This window comes from Prunus avium, chromosome 4, assembly GCF_965620075.1.
Source record: "Prunus avium chromosome 4, drPruAviu1.hap1.1, whole genome shotgun sequence".
Classification (NCBI taxonomy): domain Eukaryota; kingdom Viridiplantae; phylum Streptophyta; class Magnoliopsida; order Rosales; family Rosaceae; genus Prunus; species Prunus avium.
This window is the reverse complement of record NC_142287.1, coordinates 14,190,103-14,206,049: the sequence shown is the minus strand read 5'-3', so window position 1 is coordinate 14,206,049 and position 15,947 is coordinate 14,190,103. Positions and strand designations below refer to the sequence as shown.

At 37.7% G+C, this 15,947-nt stretch overlaps 1 protein-coding gene across 1 annotated transcript; it reads right to left on the bottom strand.

Moving 5' to 3' along the window:
- Positions 1–2,644: 2,644 nt before the first annotated feature.
- LOC110762691 (protein MIS12 homolog) lies at positions 2,645–5,048 on the bottom strand. Its single transcript, XM_021965362.2, has 7 exons — positions 4,873–5,048; positions 4,729–4,786; positions 4,190–4,309; positions 3,916–4,011; positions 3,677–3,812; positions 3,085–3,222; positions 2,645–2,980 (listed from the first exon to the last, which is right to left on the bottom strand). Exons 1-7 carry the CDS (start codon positions 4,992–4,994, stop codon positions 2,919–2,921), a joined length of 732 nt encoding a protein of 243 aa, XP_021821054.2. The 5' UTR covers positions 4,995–5,048; the 3' UTR covers positions 2,645–2,918.
- Between the last annotated feature and the right edge of the window lie 10,899 nt (positions 5,049–15,947).

Sequence of the window (15,947 nt, the reverse complement as noted above, 5' to 3'; positions counted from 1 at the left end):
GCCATGAACAACCACAATCAAGAGAACACACAGAGTATGCCACAAAGTACCTGCAACCCTAGAAGATTACTAGTGACAACCTAGGCACTCAGAAGGACCCGTCAATCTAGGCATCCCCTGTGCTAGCAACAACTATGGTGAAAGTGTGTGAAATCATCATTATCAAGTAAACAGCAAACAGCAGATAAAGATGACTAGTCAACCACCAAGAACACAAACCCAGAAAAATTTACAAATATGCAAAACAGAATTTGTTTACCGAGAAACCCACCATTTGGAAAAACTGGGAGTCATCAACCGACCAGGCAATCCACTAAGTAGAAAAAGATTCTTACAAAGGAAACACAACCAAGCTTAAGAAACACCTAGATCTATTTAGGAAGATGAGCTATACCTCCTTCGTGCAATCTTCTTCTCCAACTTAGCAAAACTTGAAGCTCAGTTCTTCATGGCAATGGCAGCTCCTTCTCCAGCTCGTTCATCCCATGGCACTAGCTTGCAAGCTCCAACTCAGACCAAAACCAAAATTTGGATTGAAAGGAGAATTACCAATTTCTTCAAGAAACCATACTCTTGAAGAAATCAGTCTTGAATCTGACCTAGATATAAATGAGAGAGTGTTTTAATTAGCTAGATGCATATTTTCATGTGGGTAGGATCCAGCTAGAACAGTGAGCTGGAATTCCTACTAAGGCAGAGGTTGACTAGTCATACAAAAGAAGGATGACTAGTCATAATCTTCAGAAGTTAGAAAATGCTATGTAATACAATGCAAAATTTACCTTTTGTCAAACCCATTGTTGTCCATCATAATGTAGCCAATTAAGCATACCTAGAGAAGTAATTCTTAATCTAAACTTGAGCTTGATAAAAACAATAAAAATCCTATTACAAAATTGTCAAGGAAAGCCAAAAGAAATACTCAAAATGCATACATTAACATTTTCCGACGACATGATTACTTCGGCATACTTTCAGGAGGACGGAGGTGGTGTAATACACTGGCACTGGTTTCTTCATCTCAAAGCAAAGCTTAGCTTCTCTTTGTTCTCTCTGCTCAGAGAGTGTCTTGAGTTTTTTTTTTTTTAGAGTTCCTATGAATTTCAGTAATTTGTTTGGAGGGAGTGTCTTAAGGACCACGGTCTCTGTGAGTTTGTTTGTTCCATTGAATTATAGATTCCCTTAGGCATTGGCTTGGGCACCAAGGAGTTTCCTACTTGGGCTCCACCTCCACCACGAGCAAATATATTCTTGGATTCCTTCGTTTATGTATGCTATGTCCAATTTCAACAAAAATCTTTCCTTTCCTTTTTCTTTGTAAAGTTTACCTAAGTAAGAAGAGTAAATAATAAATGGACATTAATTTCCTAAGCAGTAGTGGTTGATAAGTTTGGTAGTTGGTGTTGTTTAAGTCAAACAAGTCAAATTCTTTAGTTTTCTGGGATACCCATGTGATACAACATTTATTATTTTCCTTATTTCTTCTGAGCAACCAAATTAAGCAAACGGGTTTGTTGTGTGTTTGTTTGTGATTAAATGTTATAGATGCTATTGTTTGTGGTTTGCTCTCCTTCTTTTGATCTTGTTTTAAAGTTTTAAATTTTCAAAGCTTCTCATTGTACCGGGAAATTGCACGAATCAAATGATCATGGTTGTCACGACTCAAGTGGTCGTGACTGTTTGTGATTAATATTATATCACACCATATAGAAGGAGCACAACATAACATAACATAATTAAGAACCACAACTTTGCTTCACCCCAAAAAAAAACAAAAAACAAAAGCACGCTTCTAATTATCAAGCTGTTTGTAAATATCTAAATAGGCAAGGCAACAATTGTTATTTAACACATAGTTGGCATTGCTCTGTTTTTTGTGTCTTTGAACTTCAGTTTTGGTTATCCTGTAAACACCAACAAAATCCACAAATGGAGATCCTACGTAGCATGACTCATTGATCTCATTAACTTCACTAAACATTCAAATTTTATCACATCAGTCGTAATTTAAAGCCCAGATGCATTGATTAGAAATGCATGGGGTAGGTGGACACGAATGACGTATGAGCATATCTATATCAACGGTTCACAGCCACCCAAAAGTCTCGTGATGATGATGATGATGATGATGATGTGTTGTTGATGTTGCTGCTCCTTCTCCTTCTTATGTTAACCGGATATCCCACAGTATGGTAAATAATTTCTGATGTGTTAGCTTTTGGACCTGTTAGCCAAAACTTTTGGATTCTTTGTTGTAAAGTGCATTCAGAAACAAGGACAAATGAACCGTCCTTACTAACCGCCGTCCCTAGCGGCAAAGGAAGTCCTCTTAACAACACTGTTACTTCTTTTGTTTGTGGATCAAATTTCAACAGTTTTTCAGTTGCGTTGTGCTTAACATTTGCCTTATGTATGTCACTGCAGACGTACATACAGTCCTATGTTTAATTATCTAGCACACATTACGTTATTCGAATAATCAAGCTTTCCTCTTCTCTTCTTTGAGGTTAAAGCACATTAAACGACCCTGTCTAATTTTTCCTCCTCTTGAACAAGAACTCAAACCCAATGAACCTTTCCTCTCTATTAAGGAACAAGCAATTTCTGAAAAAGAAAAAAATTTAAAAGTAATTTAATCAATGCATTGCCGGAAAAGCGCCATTGCCTAAAATCAATGCAATATCATATAGTACAGGCTATAATATAGGATAGGCGATTACACCTCAAACATAAACAATACATTCCAAGTTCATGGAAGAGTGGGGGAAGACTTACAACTGCCCTAAGGCATGACTTGTGTACTACAAGGGTGACGAAATCATACATAAATTTCACATCTTTTTTATATTGGCTTAAAATTCTTGAACATCTTCCAACTCCGCATCAGAGAAGCCTGCAAAATAGAGTGTACATCAAGTTCACCTGTTTTTCAAATGGACTAAAACTTCTTGAAGATCTTCCAACTTCGCACTAGAGAACCCTGCAAAATAGAATATCTTGTAACCAAACAAGGAAATCCAACGTCCTAAAATAAGTTTGAATTGCAAGACCAAAAGTTGAACATAAATACTCCATAGCTATTACCTTTGCCGATACCCATCATAGATGGATCTCTGTGTGGGTTGTAAATCTTATCTGCTTTATTGTGTTCGGTTTCTTCTATCTTTCTGGTCTTCAGCTTGCCTATTTTTGTCCGAAGTTCTGATGCTGTCTTCATCATCTCTGTATGAAACAAAAATCTACTAAAACTTTTCGTCTTTTAAGATACAGCAACAGAAACTCAAGATCCAAAACAGTTAATACAAACACAACTTGAACGCGTAAATGTATGGATTTTCCCACTCAGTAGTCTTGAAACAAGAAATGGTAAAAGTAGCAGATTACTAAATACAAGTTTTCCTGCAGAACAAATATGATTGTAACTTTGTCAATTTCAGGGACCTATAGCAGCCAGAAAGTTACTAAAACTACAGGACAGACTAAAAACCTATAAGACATCTTTGCCTTGAGTTGAGTTTTAACATCAGAAGAAGTTCAGAACAAGGTCCAATCACCTAATATATTAGAAGAAAAACTTTCATTAAGGTAAATCCATGTCTTCTAGTATTATGAGTTATAACGGATGCTAAAGCACACTAAGTTTGAACATATTTGTCGGGAGTATTTAGTTAGTTACCTTGGAACATCTCATGATAAGAGTTTTGGTCATATAGTAGCGAAATCTCATTGAGGGCAGAAATATGATCGTTAGATGCAGACTGTCGTTCTAATGATTTGAGCTCTCGGTTCAGTGCAGCAGACTCCTTACCAACCTGTAAACGTATTTTGTTAAAATAGATGCCAATCAGGAAATGAAAGAAACCACAATTTTATGCAGACATGAGATCCTTGCTACTTCTAGTATATAGTAATTACCTTAGTAAGGTTGTTCCTTAATAAATCCAACTGGGCATCCAAGTCTGAGTCACAGATTGCATTTTGACATATAGAAGTGTCGACAGGAGTTTCATCCTAGAAAGTAATTTTCTTTAGTTATTGAATTATACAAGGTTTATGGAATAGAAAAGTATTACTTCCAATGTACACACTCCACATTGCAATTCCTATAAACCAATTATTTTCTCTCACAATAGGAGTGTGGATAAAACTGACTTGAAAGCATCGAATAAGTGAAAAAAAAAAAACCTACACTTCTGGGCAGCATGAACCCCTCAGGAACTTGAAAAAAGTGGTTATGGCAGTGCTGCTCCCACATAGTTAGCCGCTTATCGATATCTGATTGAACCTTTTTGCGAATAACATTAATACCCTGCACAGAAAAACAGATAAATAACTGACCAGACCCAACAAGAATTTAAAAATAAAAAAAAAGATTGCATCTCCTATTAGTTAGAATGAGAAAAATATAATCCTCAAACAATTTTGTTTAAATCCATGGTGAAATGTGTTTGTTTCATTTGACCTTATGTAAATCATCCGATGCAATGTATCAAGCACCAAGAGAATTCAAAGTTAAAAAAAGCTAAAATTCAAGTTTACTAATAATATGGACCAACTCCCAAAAGAAAGAATGCGTTCACTAACAAACACATAGTCTCACTCACACAAACACACATCAATTCGAGAAATTTGTACAAAGGAACAAGCCCTCGAATTATGGAATGAATTGAAATGATAACAAATTAGGCAAAACAAGAAAAAAAAAAGAGCAAGGAGTGAAATTTATACCTTGGATAAATCTTGGGTTCTGTCAGTGCCCTCGATCTTCAGGGAGGTTGATGCTTGTCTGGAGGAAATCATCAGAAAAATAAAAATGCCATAAGCAGCCGCTGATTTAGGTTTTCAGAGAGAGAAAGAGAAAGAGAGAGTTACTGGTGGAAATGATTGCAAGCGTCATCGACCAAATCATCGACGAGGTTGAAGAACTCGTTGATAAACAGCTGCGGATTAACGTTCAGCGAATCGAACACTGCCTCGCTTTCACTGCCTTCCATTCTCGCAGTGGCTGTGTAAAATGGCGCACTTTGAAAAGTATGGGAAAATTGGACTTGAATTTTGAAAGTGGAAATATTTAGGAGAACAGAGCGGACACGTGGATCCACGGCATTCTGCCACGTCAAGTGTAATCTGTCTCCTGTCTTTCTTTTTGTTTTTAAAATTATTTGTTTTTTTCGGTGGAGGAACTAACAACTGAAGAAAGGCCCTAAATTTTTCACTCCAAAAATATTTTTTGTTTTTCTAATTTGTCAGTGGCTACCCGAATGTCTCCGAAATTTCAAATACCCATGACAACTTGATATTACTAAGTAGATAGATACAAAATAGTGCGTATGGCATCGAATTAATTTAATGGTAAACCAAATGTCGGGCCTATTTTTCATGTTATTGGGCTGACTACTGGGGATCGTTTGAGAGAGCCATTTTCATGTTTTTGGGCCCACATTTGGGCCCGTTTTGACATTTGTGGGCCAACTTCGGGGCATGTTTTCGAGCCGTTGGGCTTACTTCTGGGCTTGTTTCATCTTATTGGGCCGACTTTTGGATTTGTTTCACATTATGGGGCCTACTTTTGGGCTTTTTCACATTATTGGGTAAGTTGAGCCTGTTTTTGAGTACCAGTATTGGTAAATAATTAAAAGGTATCAGTTGGATTTTGTTGGTATTGGTAAATAGTCTACCAATTAAAAAAAAAATTAGAAAAAAGGACAAAAAAAGAGAGGATCAGGATCAGTAAAACAAGGGCAAACTAGAAAGAAATGACCAGTTTAAACTAAGACAACTTGATCAACTATCACTAACTAGTAAAGGAAGACAATTAATGATGATGAAATTGATCAGTCCACTATAACTAGATTTGATAGTCTTGTCCCAAATCTACAAAACTAGCATTAGGTCCTTTTCCTTCATATTTGAGAATTATACCATCAGAAGTGCAAGTGCCCGCATAAGGTCATCCACCATATTTGCTAAAGACAAGGGACACCGAACTGCCGGCGTGTGATGTTAACTATGCAGATATCCTTTGCTCAAGTTCAGATGTCCTTTGCTCAAGTCCAAAAATCCTCTGCTCCGCTAACAATCATTCATTTCTTAGTTTCCTTATTGTTTCTTCTTTTGCTTCAAACTCCTCATTACGAAGCTTTATCTCATCGTTAAGCTTTTGTACCACATATGTAAGATATCATTCCACTATCAATAAATTAAAAGAAAAACAAAAAGGAAAATGGAAAGAAGATAGAAATGAGTGGATTTATACCTCTGATTGAACTTGGGATTCGCCAGCTTCTGTCTCCATTTGCATGGCATCATTTATACGTATTTGAAGGGCAACAGAAATATCTTTACCCTGCATGGAAAGCAGAAATGCATCTAAGTCAAATATATATATAAGTGAAGAGGCATTAAAACCCCAAAAACCTGCTCAATTTCAAATTGGAAACGTGAAGAACACCTGCTTTACCTTATTGGCTCTAGGTTTTTCAATCCCAGATACCCCTTGCTCCAACAACGCTATATCCTCTTTTAGTTTCCTAATCGTGTCCTTTCTTCCTGGCAACTCCAAATTATGAAGCTTTTGTACCACCTATGTAAGATATCATTCCACAACAACAAAAATGAAGAGAAAAACAAAAAGGGAAATGGAAAGAAAAGAGTAAGGAGTGGATTTATACCTCCGACAGATCTTGGTCTCTGCTAGTGGCCTCATGTGGACGAACACCAGAGGAGGAAGCACAGTGAGGAGTAGCTGGGTTGTGGCGATAAACACCAACCAGCATAAACTCCATAGTGGAGGGAAGGACCCTGAAAACGACATGGTCACCAACTAGAAGTTGGTTCTCTCTTGCAAACGTGAGCCACTCCCTACCTATAGTTATTCTATAATTGCCTGTTAATTCACTTTTAATTTCTACTTGCCACTTTTTACTCCCCTATTCAAGTGGTTCACTGCATAATCTCAAGTTCTAAAAATACAACATTTTAAGTCAAATAATATAAGTAGAATATTTTCAGTTGTATTTCATTCTTTAAAATGAGGTATTTATAATACAAAGGTATAATCCTAGTATGGTTAAACTAGAAAACAAAATAAAATCCTAATTACACAATATCTGTACAAAAGGAAAGAAATAGAGTTCTAATAGACTAGGAAATAAATCTCCTAAGTAAACTAGGATCTCACTAACACTGACAGAACCCTACCGAAATTCCACTTTGGAATCTGTGTCAAACCCTGTGCATGTCCAACACCTGGCCGGTGCCGGGCATACTTGACCAAATTACCTTTCTAACTAAAACTCAAAAATTCTTTTAATGTTTGACTTCTGTCGAAAAATCGGCAAAGTCTCTCCTGTAAATCAGACATTTCCCAATAAATTTCCCACTATAAAATATACAGTTAATATTGAAAACTAAATCTCAATCGTTCAGCATGCATCAGACAAATAACTCTGAATGGCCTCAGGCCTCTTTATACCAAATAAATCATTTTGCCATTTGAATGTGGTCTCAACTCTTAGAACGACATGAATACTTTATCAAGTTCCAATATGACCTAACTGAACAAATTTCCAGCACTTGATATTGTGGATGCACTTAGTAACTCTAGGTTGCCTACGTAGCCTTATCAAGGAATCAAGCCACACGTAGTTCTTTCACACTTCCCTAAACCAAAAGCTTCAACTCTAATTAATCCTCTACAACTTAAACAAAAGATTTTGATTCTAGAACAACCTTCCACCCATCACATAAGTGCATATGCAAATATGGATATATAGAGCTCATTACAAATAAGTAAGAAAACGAGAAAATTATTAAAATAACATTGGCCACGTGAAACCTTAATGTCAATATCAACGGTTTAAATAAAACATGTTTCCATCTTTCACATGTAAAACAAACTCGTCACTTAAGAAATTAGTTGTGAATTGTATAAAATCCTTGAAACTTAGAAAACCCTCAATCCTTGTCCCATAAATCGGAAAACATGTATTAAAACTTTTACCAATAAGTACCAAGATAAAATCATCAGTTTTAGTTTAAAACATCTCAAAACTCAAATACTCTCCACCTAGACGAACCCCCATTCATAATCCGTCAATTCCACTAATATTCCGTCAATTTCAAATAATATTCCGTCAATTCCAAGTACCATGTATGTTACAATCTCATAGAACTTGGGGGACATATAGTCAGTCTGAGAACGCACATCCTCGCAGAACTCGGGGGACATATAGTTAGCCCAAGAAAGCATATCCGTCAAATCCCCTTGCAGGACCTAGGAAGATATAATCAACCTGAGAACGCAAATCCTCACACCACACGATCCAAGCGTCCCCGAAACTCGTGGGGCATTATCATAAATGACAAGACTGTTCCAAAGACAACTTGGGGGGGTGGGGGGGTACTCCCGTGGTGGTTTTGAAAACCATATTCTAAAACTTATCATGAAATTCCTCTTATTCCATAAATCCACTTACACAAATCCTTTATTAAAACGAGATCAATCACAACATTCCTTAATTGAATTTAACCATGCATCATCTTTCAAAACTGTTCTCAACTACATTTAAATATGTACCACATGTTGTTGAGAACTAGTATCCATAATTCATCATTTTCAAGCCACTGAGTATATATATTAAATATAGACATATACTTAGATATTTAATTAATTTCTTATTCACGTCAAAATCCGATTAACAAACCATTCCCAACTCTACACAACTAAACATAATATAATATACTCAAAAAGTAAAAGTGATTACATAGTAACTCATAAACATATAAATAATCTTGCATAGTATGATATCATTCTAAAACAACCCCCCAATTACAAAGAAAGATAACAACAACAAAATTCCCTTGAGGAAAACTACTAATGGCCTCAACCGAGCCGACAAAGCTGACAATCTAAATTAACTATACTCGTAGGGCTCACAACCTCAATTTGTTATATGCCAATTCCTATTGGTCCATAATCATAAGTTCAGCTCATTCTAAAAGTCTCGTCACGATCCAACGCTCGGGTTAACCCTGATCGCGGGATTGACCAATTGGGCCTACGGGGTTCACAACCTCCGATGTCTGATCTGAACGTTCCTATAAGTCCGACAAGGTCTACTTAACATGAAGCGAGAGTTTGATCTCGATCGAGCAATCGGATCGCTCCCGATTGCACGATCGAGCGGTCACCGTATTACGTAAACCTTGAATCATTGGTTCGGAGAATCCGGGACTCCGATTCTCGATCCGTGAGTTCCTATTGTTGAACCAAAAATAAATAAATAAATAAATAAAATCACATGGGTTGTGTTTGTCTAAGCCCATGTCCAGCAACCCTGATCTAATATAGATGATAAGTGTTTCAAAGAAACAAAACAAAAAAGCAATTAAATCCAATTATCCCATATGCTTTTCAAATTTCAAAGCCAAAGATTAGTGGGGTGGATCCCACGTGCAAGTGCCCTCATTTTCCTTGAAGCTTGGTAATCTAGGTGCAAGAAAGGAGTTCAGAATAAATGGGACTTTGAGCAGCCAATCTCAAGAGAGGTTGGAAGTTCCGATTTTTTAGGGGCTCCGCCGATCTTCAAGGGAAAAAAGAATTGAAAGTCCTCTGGTTGGTGTTGATCCAAAGGAAGCTTATAAAAAGCAATGAGGGAGCCAACAGCCTGGGGGGAGATACAAAAATAAAGGAGGAGGCTTCAAAGGAAAAAAAAAAGCTCGCAAGGCCACAAAGGTAGAGAAGAATAGCTGAAAGACTGGAGAGGAAATTAAGACAAAAGTAATCAAAGATGCATCTGCAACAAGACTCCTCTCTTGAAGTCTCCCATGATTGGGTATAAAACCCATAAATCAAATTTTGGGAGGGCATCCCTTGAATCAAAATTTCTTAGATGTTCAATCTATCTTTGGGTAATAAACCCTGAAATCAAAGCATTGGGTTTTGCACCCCGGAAACAAAGCTTGGGTATTTCACCCTAAAAACAAATATTGGGTTTTGCACCTTGGAAACAAAGCTTGGGTATTTCACCCTGAAAACAAATATGGGTTTGCACCCTGAAAACAAGTTTGGGTATTGCACCCTAGAAATAAAGCATGGGTGTTTCACCCTCAATCAAGGCTTTGGGTTTTACACCCCAAAAAAATCTGGGATACAAAATCCATTATGGGTGCGTAAACCTTAATCAAATACTCTGAGGAGTAAGCACCCAAGGGAGCCGCAAGAACAAAGAGGAAGAGCAAGCACATAAGAGGATTCTTGGCTATGGTGACTTCTATCATCATAAAAACAGTTAGGGATCTCTCAAAGACTTGGCGCTGCTCAAATATTTCTAGCGATGTTTTCAAACATCCAGACCACAATCAACAGGAAAGATTGTCTTCTATGATGATTTCAATAATCATATATTCTATTCCAACAGGCAGCTCTGATCAAATGCTTTCAAAGATGTGTCTAACCTCCAATTCAACAGCAATTCGTGTGGGTTGATTGTCATGGTGGGCAAATCACCAAAAAAATAAAAACTGGTGCACAACTCTCTTGAAAAGGCGTAGAGGAAATCCTAGAGTTCTCTAGGTTCCTCTTATTGTGGTGCCACAAAAGCCAAAGCTCATTCAATCATGAGATGGACAACAAACAAAAAATAAATCAAATTGAAAGAATCAAAGGCAGCTGGTGATGAGCAAGGAAAAACGAAGTGGAACTCCACTTCCTACCAATTGAAAGTCTCAAGCTTATCTCTTTGGTTATTAACCTTGGGATGTTACAGCAAACAGACAACAAGGGGATTTGTTTCTTTTGGCTCCACGTCACTTGCAAAGAAAAATCCCAAAGTCACCCAATTGACAAGAATGTCTTCTATTGCTGTTGCTTTTGCTGCCTATGCAAAAGCGATGTTAGTTCAATGAATAAAATAAAATAAAAAACTAAAGAAAGGTACGGGGTTACCATGTGAAACCTCAGGAGGGGAAGAAATAATATGTTTCTTCTTTTGATGATCCAACAGGCAGCCTGTGAAGGTGTACGAATTGGTCTGGAATAACAACAAAATATCAAGCGCACTCGTTTTAATTGCTGGTGCTCTCAAGTTGTGGTGCACACATACCTTTTTTTAAAAAAGAAATTCTTGAGGTCTAATCCTATTCGGAAAAGGGCTTGTTCTTCTTGTGCCTCTTGTCTTCAAATCCAACAAGGAACAATACGGCCTATCAATACTTCACTGGGAGAAGGATTTTTTTCCTTGGGTGTCTTGATCAAATTAAAAGACATTTATTTCTAGCACCAGTCCGTGAAGGAACTAGCTGGAGAAAGGAAAGGCATTAATCAAAAATTAACTGGCCCAGTGTACACCTCTTTCAAGGCCCAGCGATCTCAAGCCAATATTCCAAGACTTGACGGTCTCAAATACAATGGGCTTGTTCATAACAAGTCTCAAGCCCAACGGACTTGTCCATTAAACAAATCCAGTTGGCGAGCAATTGGTGCAAAGTGTCAAGTCCGCAAATTATGGATTAATGTGCTTGAATTCTAAAATGCCCATTAATTCCCAAATCAACAAATTGAAGCCCAAGTGGTACAAAACCACATCAAAGGCCCAAGTGGTACAAAACCACGCAAATTAATTTCCAATCATTTTGGAACTACATTGGTTTGATCCCGTCAAGGATACATAGGCAGTCTAGCATCCTACTAGACACAACCGCAACCAAATTTGAATCACTGGTTACATCAACCAAATTCTCACAAATCAAATCTCTCTCCATACAAATCAATTCCGAACTACGTTGGTTTGATCCCTTCGAAATGGTACGTAGGCAATCTAAAGACTCAATCTAGATGCAACCGCCCAAATCTTAAATCCAAACAGAATCCCTGGTTCGTTCTTAACCAAATTCACCCCAAACACACATCAAAATCGAATCCCTGGTTTATTCAGCTAAATTCACTCAAACACTTTCTCAATCAAATTCATACAAAATCTTTCCTTTTGCAATGAGTCATTCACTCATTGCAATTCTTTGAACTACTAGTGGCTTGATTCCCGCGAGGGATACGTAGGCACCCTGAGGTTGGACTTGGGAGCCGTTGCAAAACCAAACACACATGTTCTGTTTCTTTATGATGGAATCAAAGGGTGTTCCCTTGAAGCAAGGGATTGTAATTAAGAGACTTTGCATCTCGAATGGGTTGAACCTAAAATAATAAAACCCCATTATTTAATTAGTGGTGGTGAAATTATGTTGGGAGGTTCACATTTTTATTCAACACCTACATAATCCTAGAGATACCTAGATCAATATATTTGGAATTGGAGTCGATCCAACGGTTTGAACATATTGAACCTGAATATTGCCTAATATGTAAAAATCCATTTGATCATCAAACGATAACCACATTCAAATCCGAGCATACCATCGTGCTCTGGACAACATGGGGATCATTTTAGGACCAAATGGGCCACCCAAATTTGGCCCACGCACCGGCAGTGCGTGGGTGGCTTGAGAAAATTCTAGCAACCGGAAAACTCTCAAAACACCTAACAATACATGTACCTACGTGATTAGGGCAACTAGTGGAGCAACTTTTGTTTTTGGGCCATGGCCAAAAAGTGGCCGGAACTTGCTAGAATTTTGAGCCAAAAACTAGCCAAAACTTTGATTCATAATTCGAGTTTCAAAACTTCAAAATCGATCATAACCAACCCAACCATCTGCTAAGTCACATTGAAAGGATGAGAAAGCATACATGGATCGACAAAGTTGGTGGCCGAAATCGTCGAAAACGACGACGGAAAGTTTTGAGAAAATCAAAACTTTATCGAGCTACTACCATCAAAGGAGAGGCTAGGCTCATCGGAGAGGGGATGGGTCGTAAAGAGGAAGTCGAGACGGTTCCAACGGAGTTGGTCTCGTGGCCAACGATGGCCGGATGGAGGAGTTGCCAACCAAAGAATGGTCGGCTATTATGTTCGCGAGAGAGAGAGAGAGAAATCTGGGTTTTCAAAAAATTGACTTCGAAATATTTACGGTTGTGCCACTGCACTTCCATTGATCATAACTTTTTCATTAAAACTCCGATTTGAGCCCACTACGTGTCTACGAACTCGTATCGACGCGTTCTATGCAATGGTACTACTAAAATCGCCAAATTCTTTCCAGAACAAAAAGTCAACTTTTAAACCCATTAAAATATTTTCGGGGTTAAAATTATCTTTTACTTGAATATTTTAATAATTAAATATTAATTTAGGATTGGGTTATCACAAACACTCCAACTCAAGTTGGAGCAAAGATGTCACGCATGCCCAACTTGTCAAGCGAGATAAGAAAGATCGTAGTAGACACATCTTTCGTAAGAACATATGCCAGTTGATACTCGGATGATATAAATGGAAAAGAAATAATTTCATCATCCAACTTCTCTTTAACAAAATGTCAATCAATCTCCACGTGCTTTGCATGATAATGTTGCACAGGGTTATGTGCAATCGTAATTGCAGCTTTATTATCACAATACAAAGCCATGGGTTTCTGGGGTCCAAATCCAAGATCTCTCAACAATCTTCTCAACCATAATAACTCACACACACCTTGAGCCATCCCACGATACTCAGCCTCGACACTAGACCTAGACACCACTTTTTACTTTTTACTTTTTACTCCTCCAAATAACAAGATTACCACCAACATATGTAAAATACCCATATGTACAACGTCTATCAGTGACTGAACCAGCCTAATCAGCATCTGTATACCCTTCCACATCTGTATGACCATACTTGGAAAACATTAACCCCTTGCCAAGAGTTACTTTCATATACCTCAAAATGCACTTCACATCACCCATATGATCTTCACTAGGAGAATGCATAAACTGACTCACTACACTCACTACGTATGCAATATCATCAGGATGTGTATGAGCTAAATAAATCAATTTCCCCACAAGTTGTTGATAACGCTCTTTAACTGTAGCGACTTGATCAGGATACAACCCCAACTTATGATTCTGTTCACTAAGTGTATCAATTGATTTATAATCCAACATTCTAGTCTTTGCAAGTAAATCCAAAACATATTTTCTTTTGGGCAAAAATATACCATGTTTAGATATGGCAACTTCAATCTTAAGAAAGTACTTCAAATCACCCAATGACTTCATCTCAAACTTGGAAGCCAAATACTTCTGAAGATTTTGCATTTCTACCTGATCATCTCTAGTCACAATCATATCATCAACATATATAATTAAAGCTGTCAATTTACCTTTATGACGCTTTAGAAACAAAGTATGGTATGAGTTAATTTGCACATACCCAAATTTTTTCATAGATGTTGCAAACCTCCCAAACCACACTCTTAGAGACTACTTTAATCCATATAAGGATTTTCACAGCTTACACCCAACACCCTTCTTGGAGGTCATAGGAATACCAGGGGGAAGATCCAAGTATATTTCTTCCTTGAAGTCATCATGTAGAAACACATTTTTTACATCAAATTGCACGATTAGCAACTAGGGACAAGAGTACACGCACAATATTGAGCTTTGCTACTAAAGCAAAGGTCTCCAAATAATCCACTCCATAGGTCTAAGTATAACCTTTTGCCACCAATCTAGCCTTGTAATGGTCAATGGAACCATCAGCTTTATGCTTCAAAGTAAACACCCATCTGCATGCAACAACTTTCTTCCCTCGTAGTAAAGGAACTAAAATGAAGAAGATAAGTCCGAAATGAAATTCTAACTCAGTTTGCTCGCTGACAAAAATCCATCCTGAGCATGGATCTGTGTTTGCTAGGTGACGGACTCCAGATTTATCCAATGGGGCTGAATTTTGGATATGTTATAGTACACACCCATTGGAACAACTTTCATGAAGAATGCGGCCTCATCCGAGCTGTGTAGGTTGCTGAAACAGATCTTGCAATGTGACCCACGAAACTGGACTGGCAAGAGGCTGTAGGAAAAATGAGTTTGTCTTTAAGCTCTTCTTCCATTCATCCAAATTAGGCCTTAACATGCTTGAATTGCATGAATTATGCTCTCTTGCTCTATTGGCCTACAAAACACACAAAGGGAGGGAAATAACTTAGAATTATAGGAACTAAGCAAAAGAAGTAAGTAAATTGGGCATGTATATGTATGAAATTATGAGCTTAACAGTAGCCATGACATATTGCTAGGTGTCACTTATGGCTTGTGGAAGCCCCGTAAGGACTAATTATAATTAGCCTTCGCCAATATGGAGAATTGTATGGAGGGATACAATTCACACTTGATTCAGAGTGAATCATTTATACCCATTGCCTCGCTAATTAAAACCTATAATCGCACACTGAAAAGGAATCGATTGGGAAATTATGAAGAGAATGAATGATTTTGTGACTTGATCAAAGTCAATGTGAAAGTCAAAGGTCAAAGGTCAAACAATTGACCCGACACTTGACATGGTCAACTAAGGATGACTGGGACCAACACTCGTTAGACAAGTGAGTGATTGAATTAGTCAAGTCACTAAAGTAATTAAATTGATTAGATTAATTTAATTAAAGGTCCCATATGACTTGGAAATTCAAAAGGGATTTGACCATATGGATTTAGGCACATATGTGACACATTATAGGATTAATGTGTTGGACCAAGATAGCAAAAGATGACACACAAAAGGAAGAGGTGTAAGAAATGTAATTGGACAAGGGAAACCGTGTACCTGACTTCTTGGAAGATGATGACCCATTTGTAGCTTGATTGTAGTCAAAATCACGTAAGAGAATGGATGGTTGAGAGACACGTTGGTTACGGCGAAGTGGTGGAGAGGTTGTGACGTTTTCTAGGGAAGGAGAGTCAAGAACATTGTCGATGTCACGGGGCGATCGATTGTTGTGAAAGGTGAGATCGATCGTTTTGTCAATTGGAGAGTTTGAATGCTCTCTGTCAAAAAGCG

What these genes read in the sequence shown, in the direction of transcription:
- LOC110762691 (XM_021965362.2), bottom strand. Translation starts at nt 4,994, where the DNA reads ATGGAAGGCAGTGAAAGCGAGGCAGTGTTCGATTCGCTGAACGTTAAT. An exon ending in GGTTCATGCTGCCCAGAAGT is followed by an intron (nt 4,012 to 4,189) that starts GTAGGTTTTTTT and finishes ATTACTTTCTAG; the next exon opens with GATGAAACTCCTGTCGACAC. An exon ending in TAAGGAACAACCTTACTAAG is followed by an intron (nt 3,813 to 3,915) that starts GTAATTACTATA and finishes ATACGTTTACAG; the next exon opens with GTTGGTAAGGAGTCTGCTGC.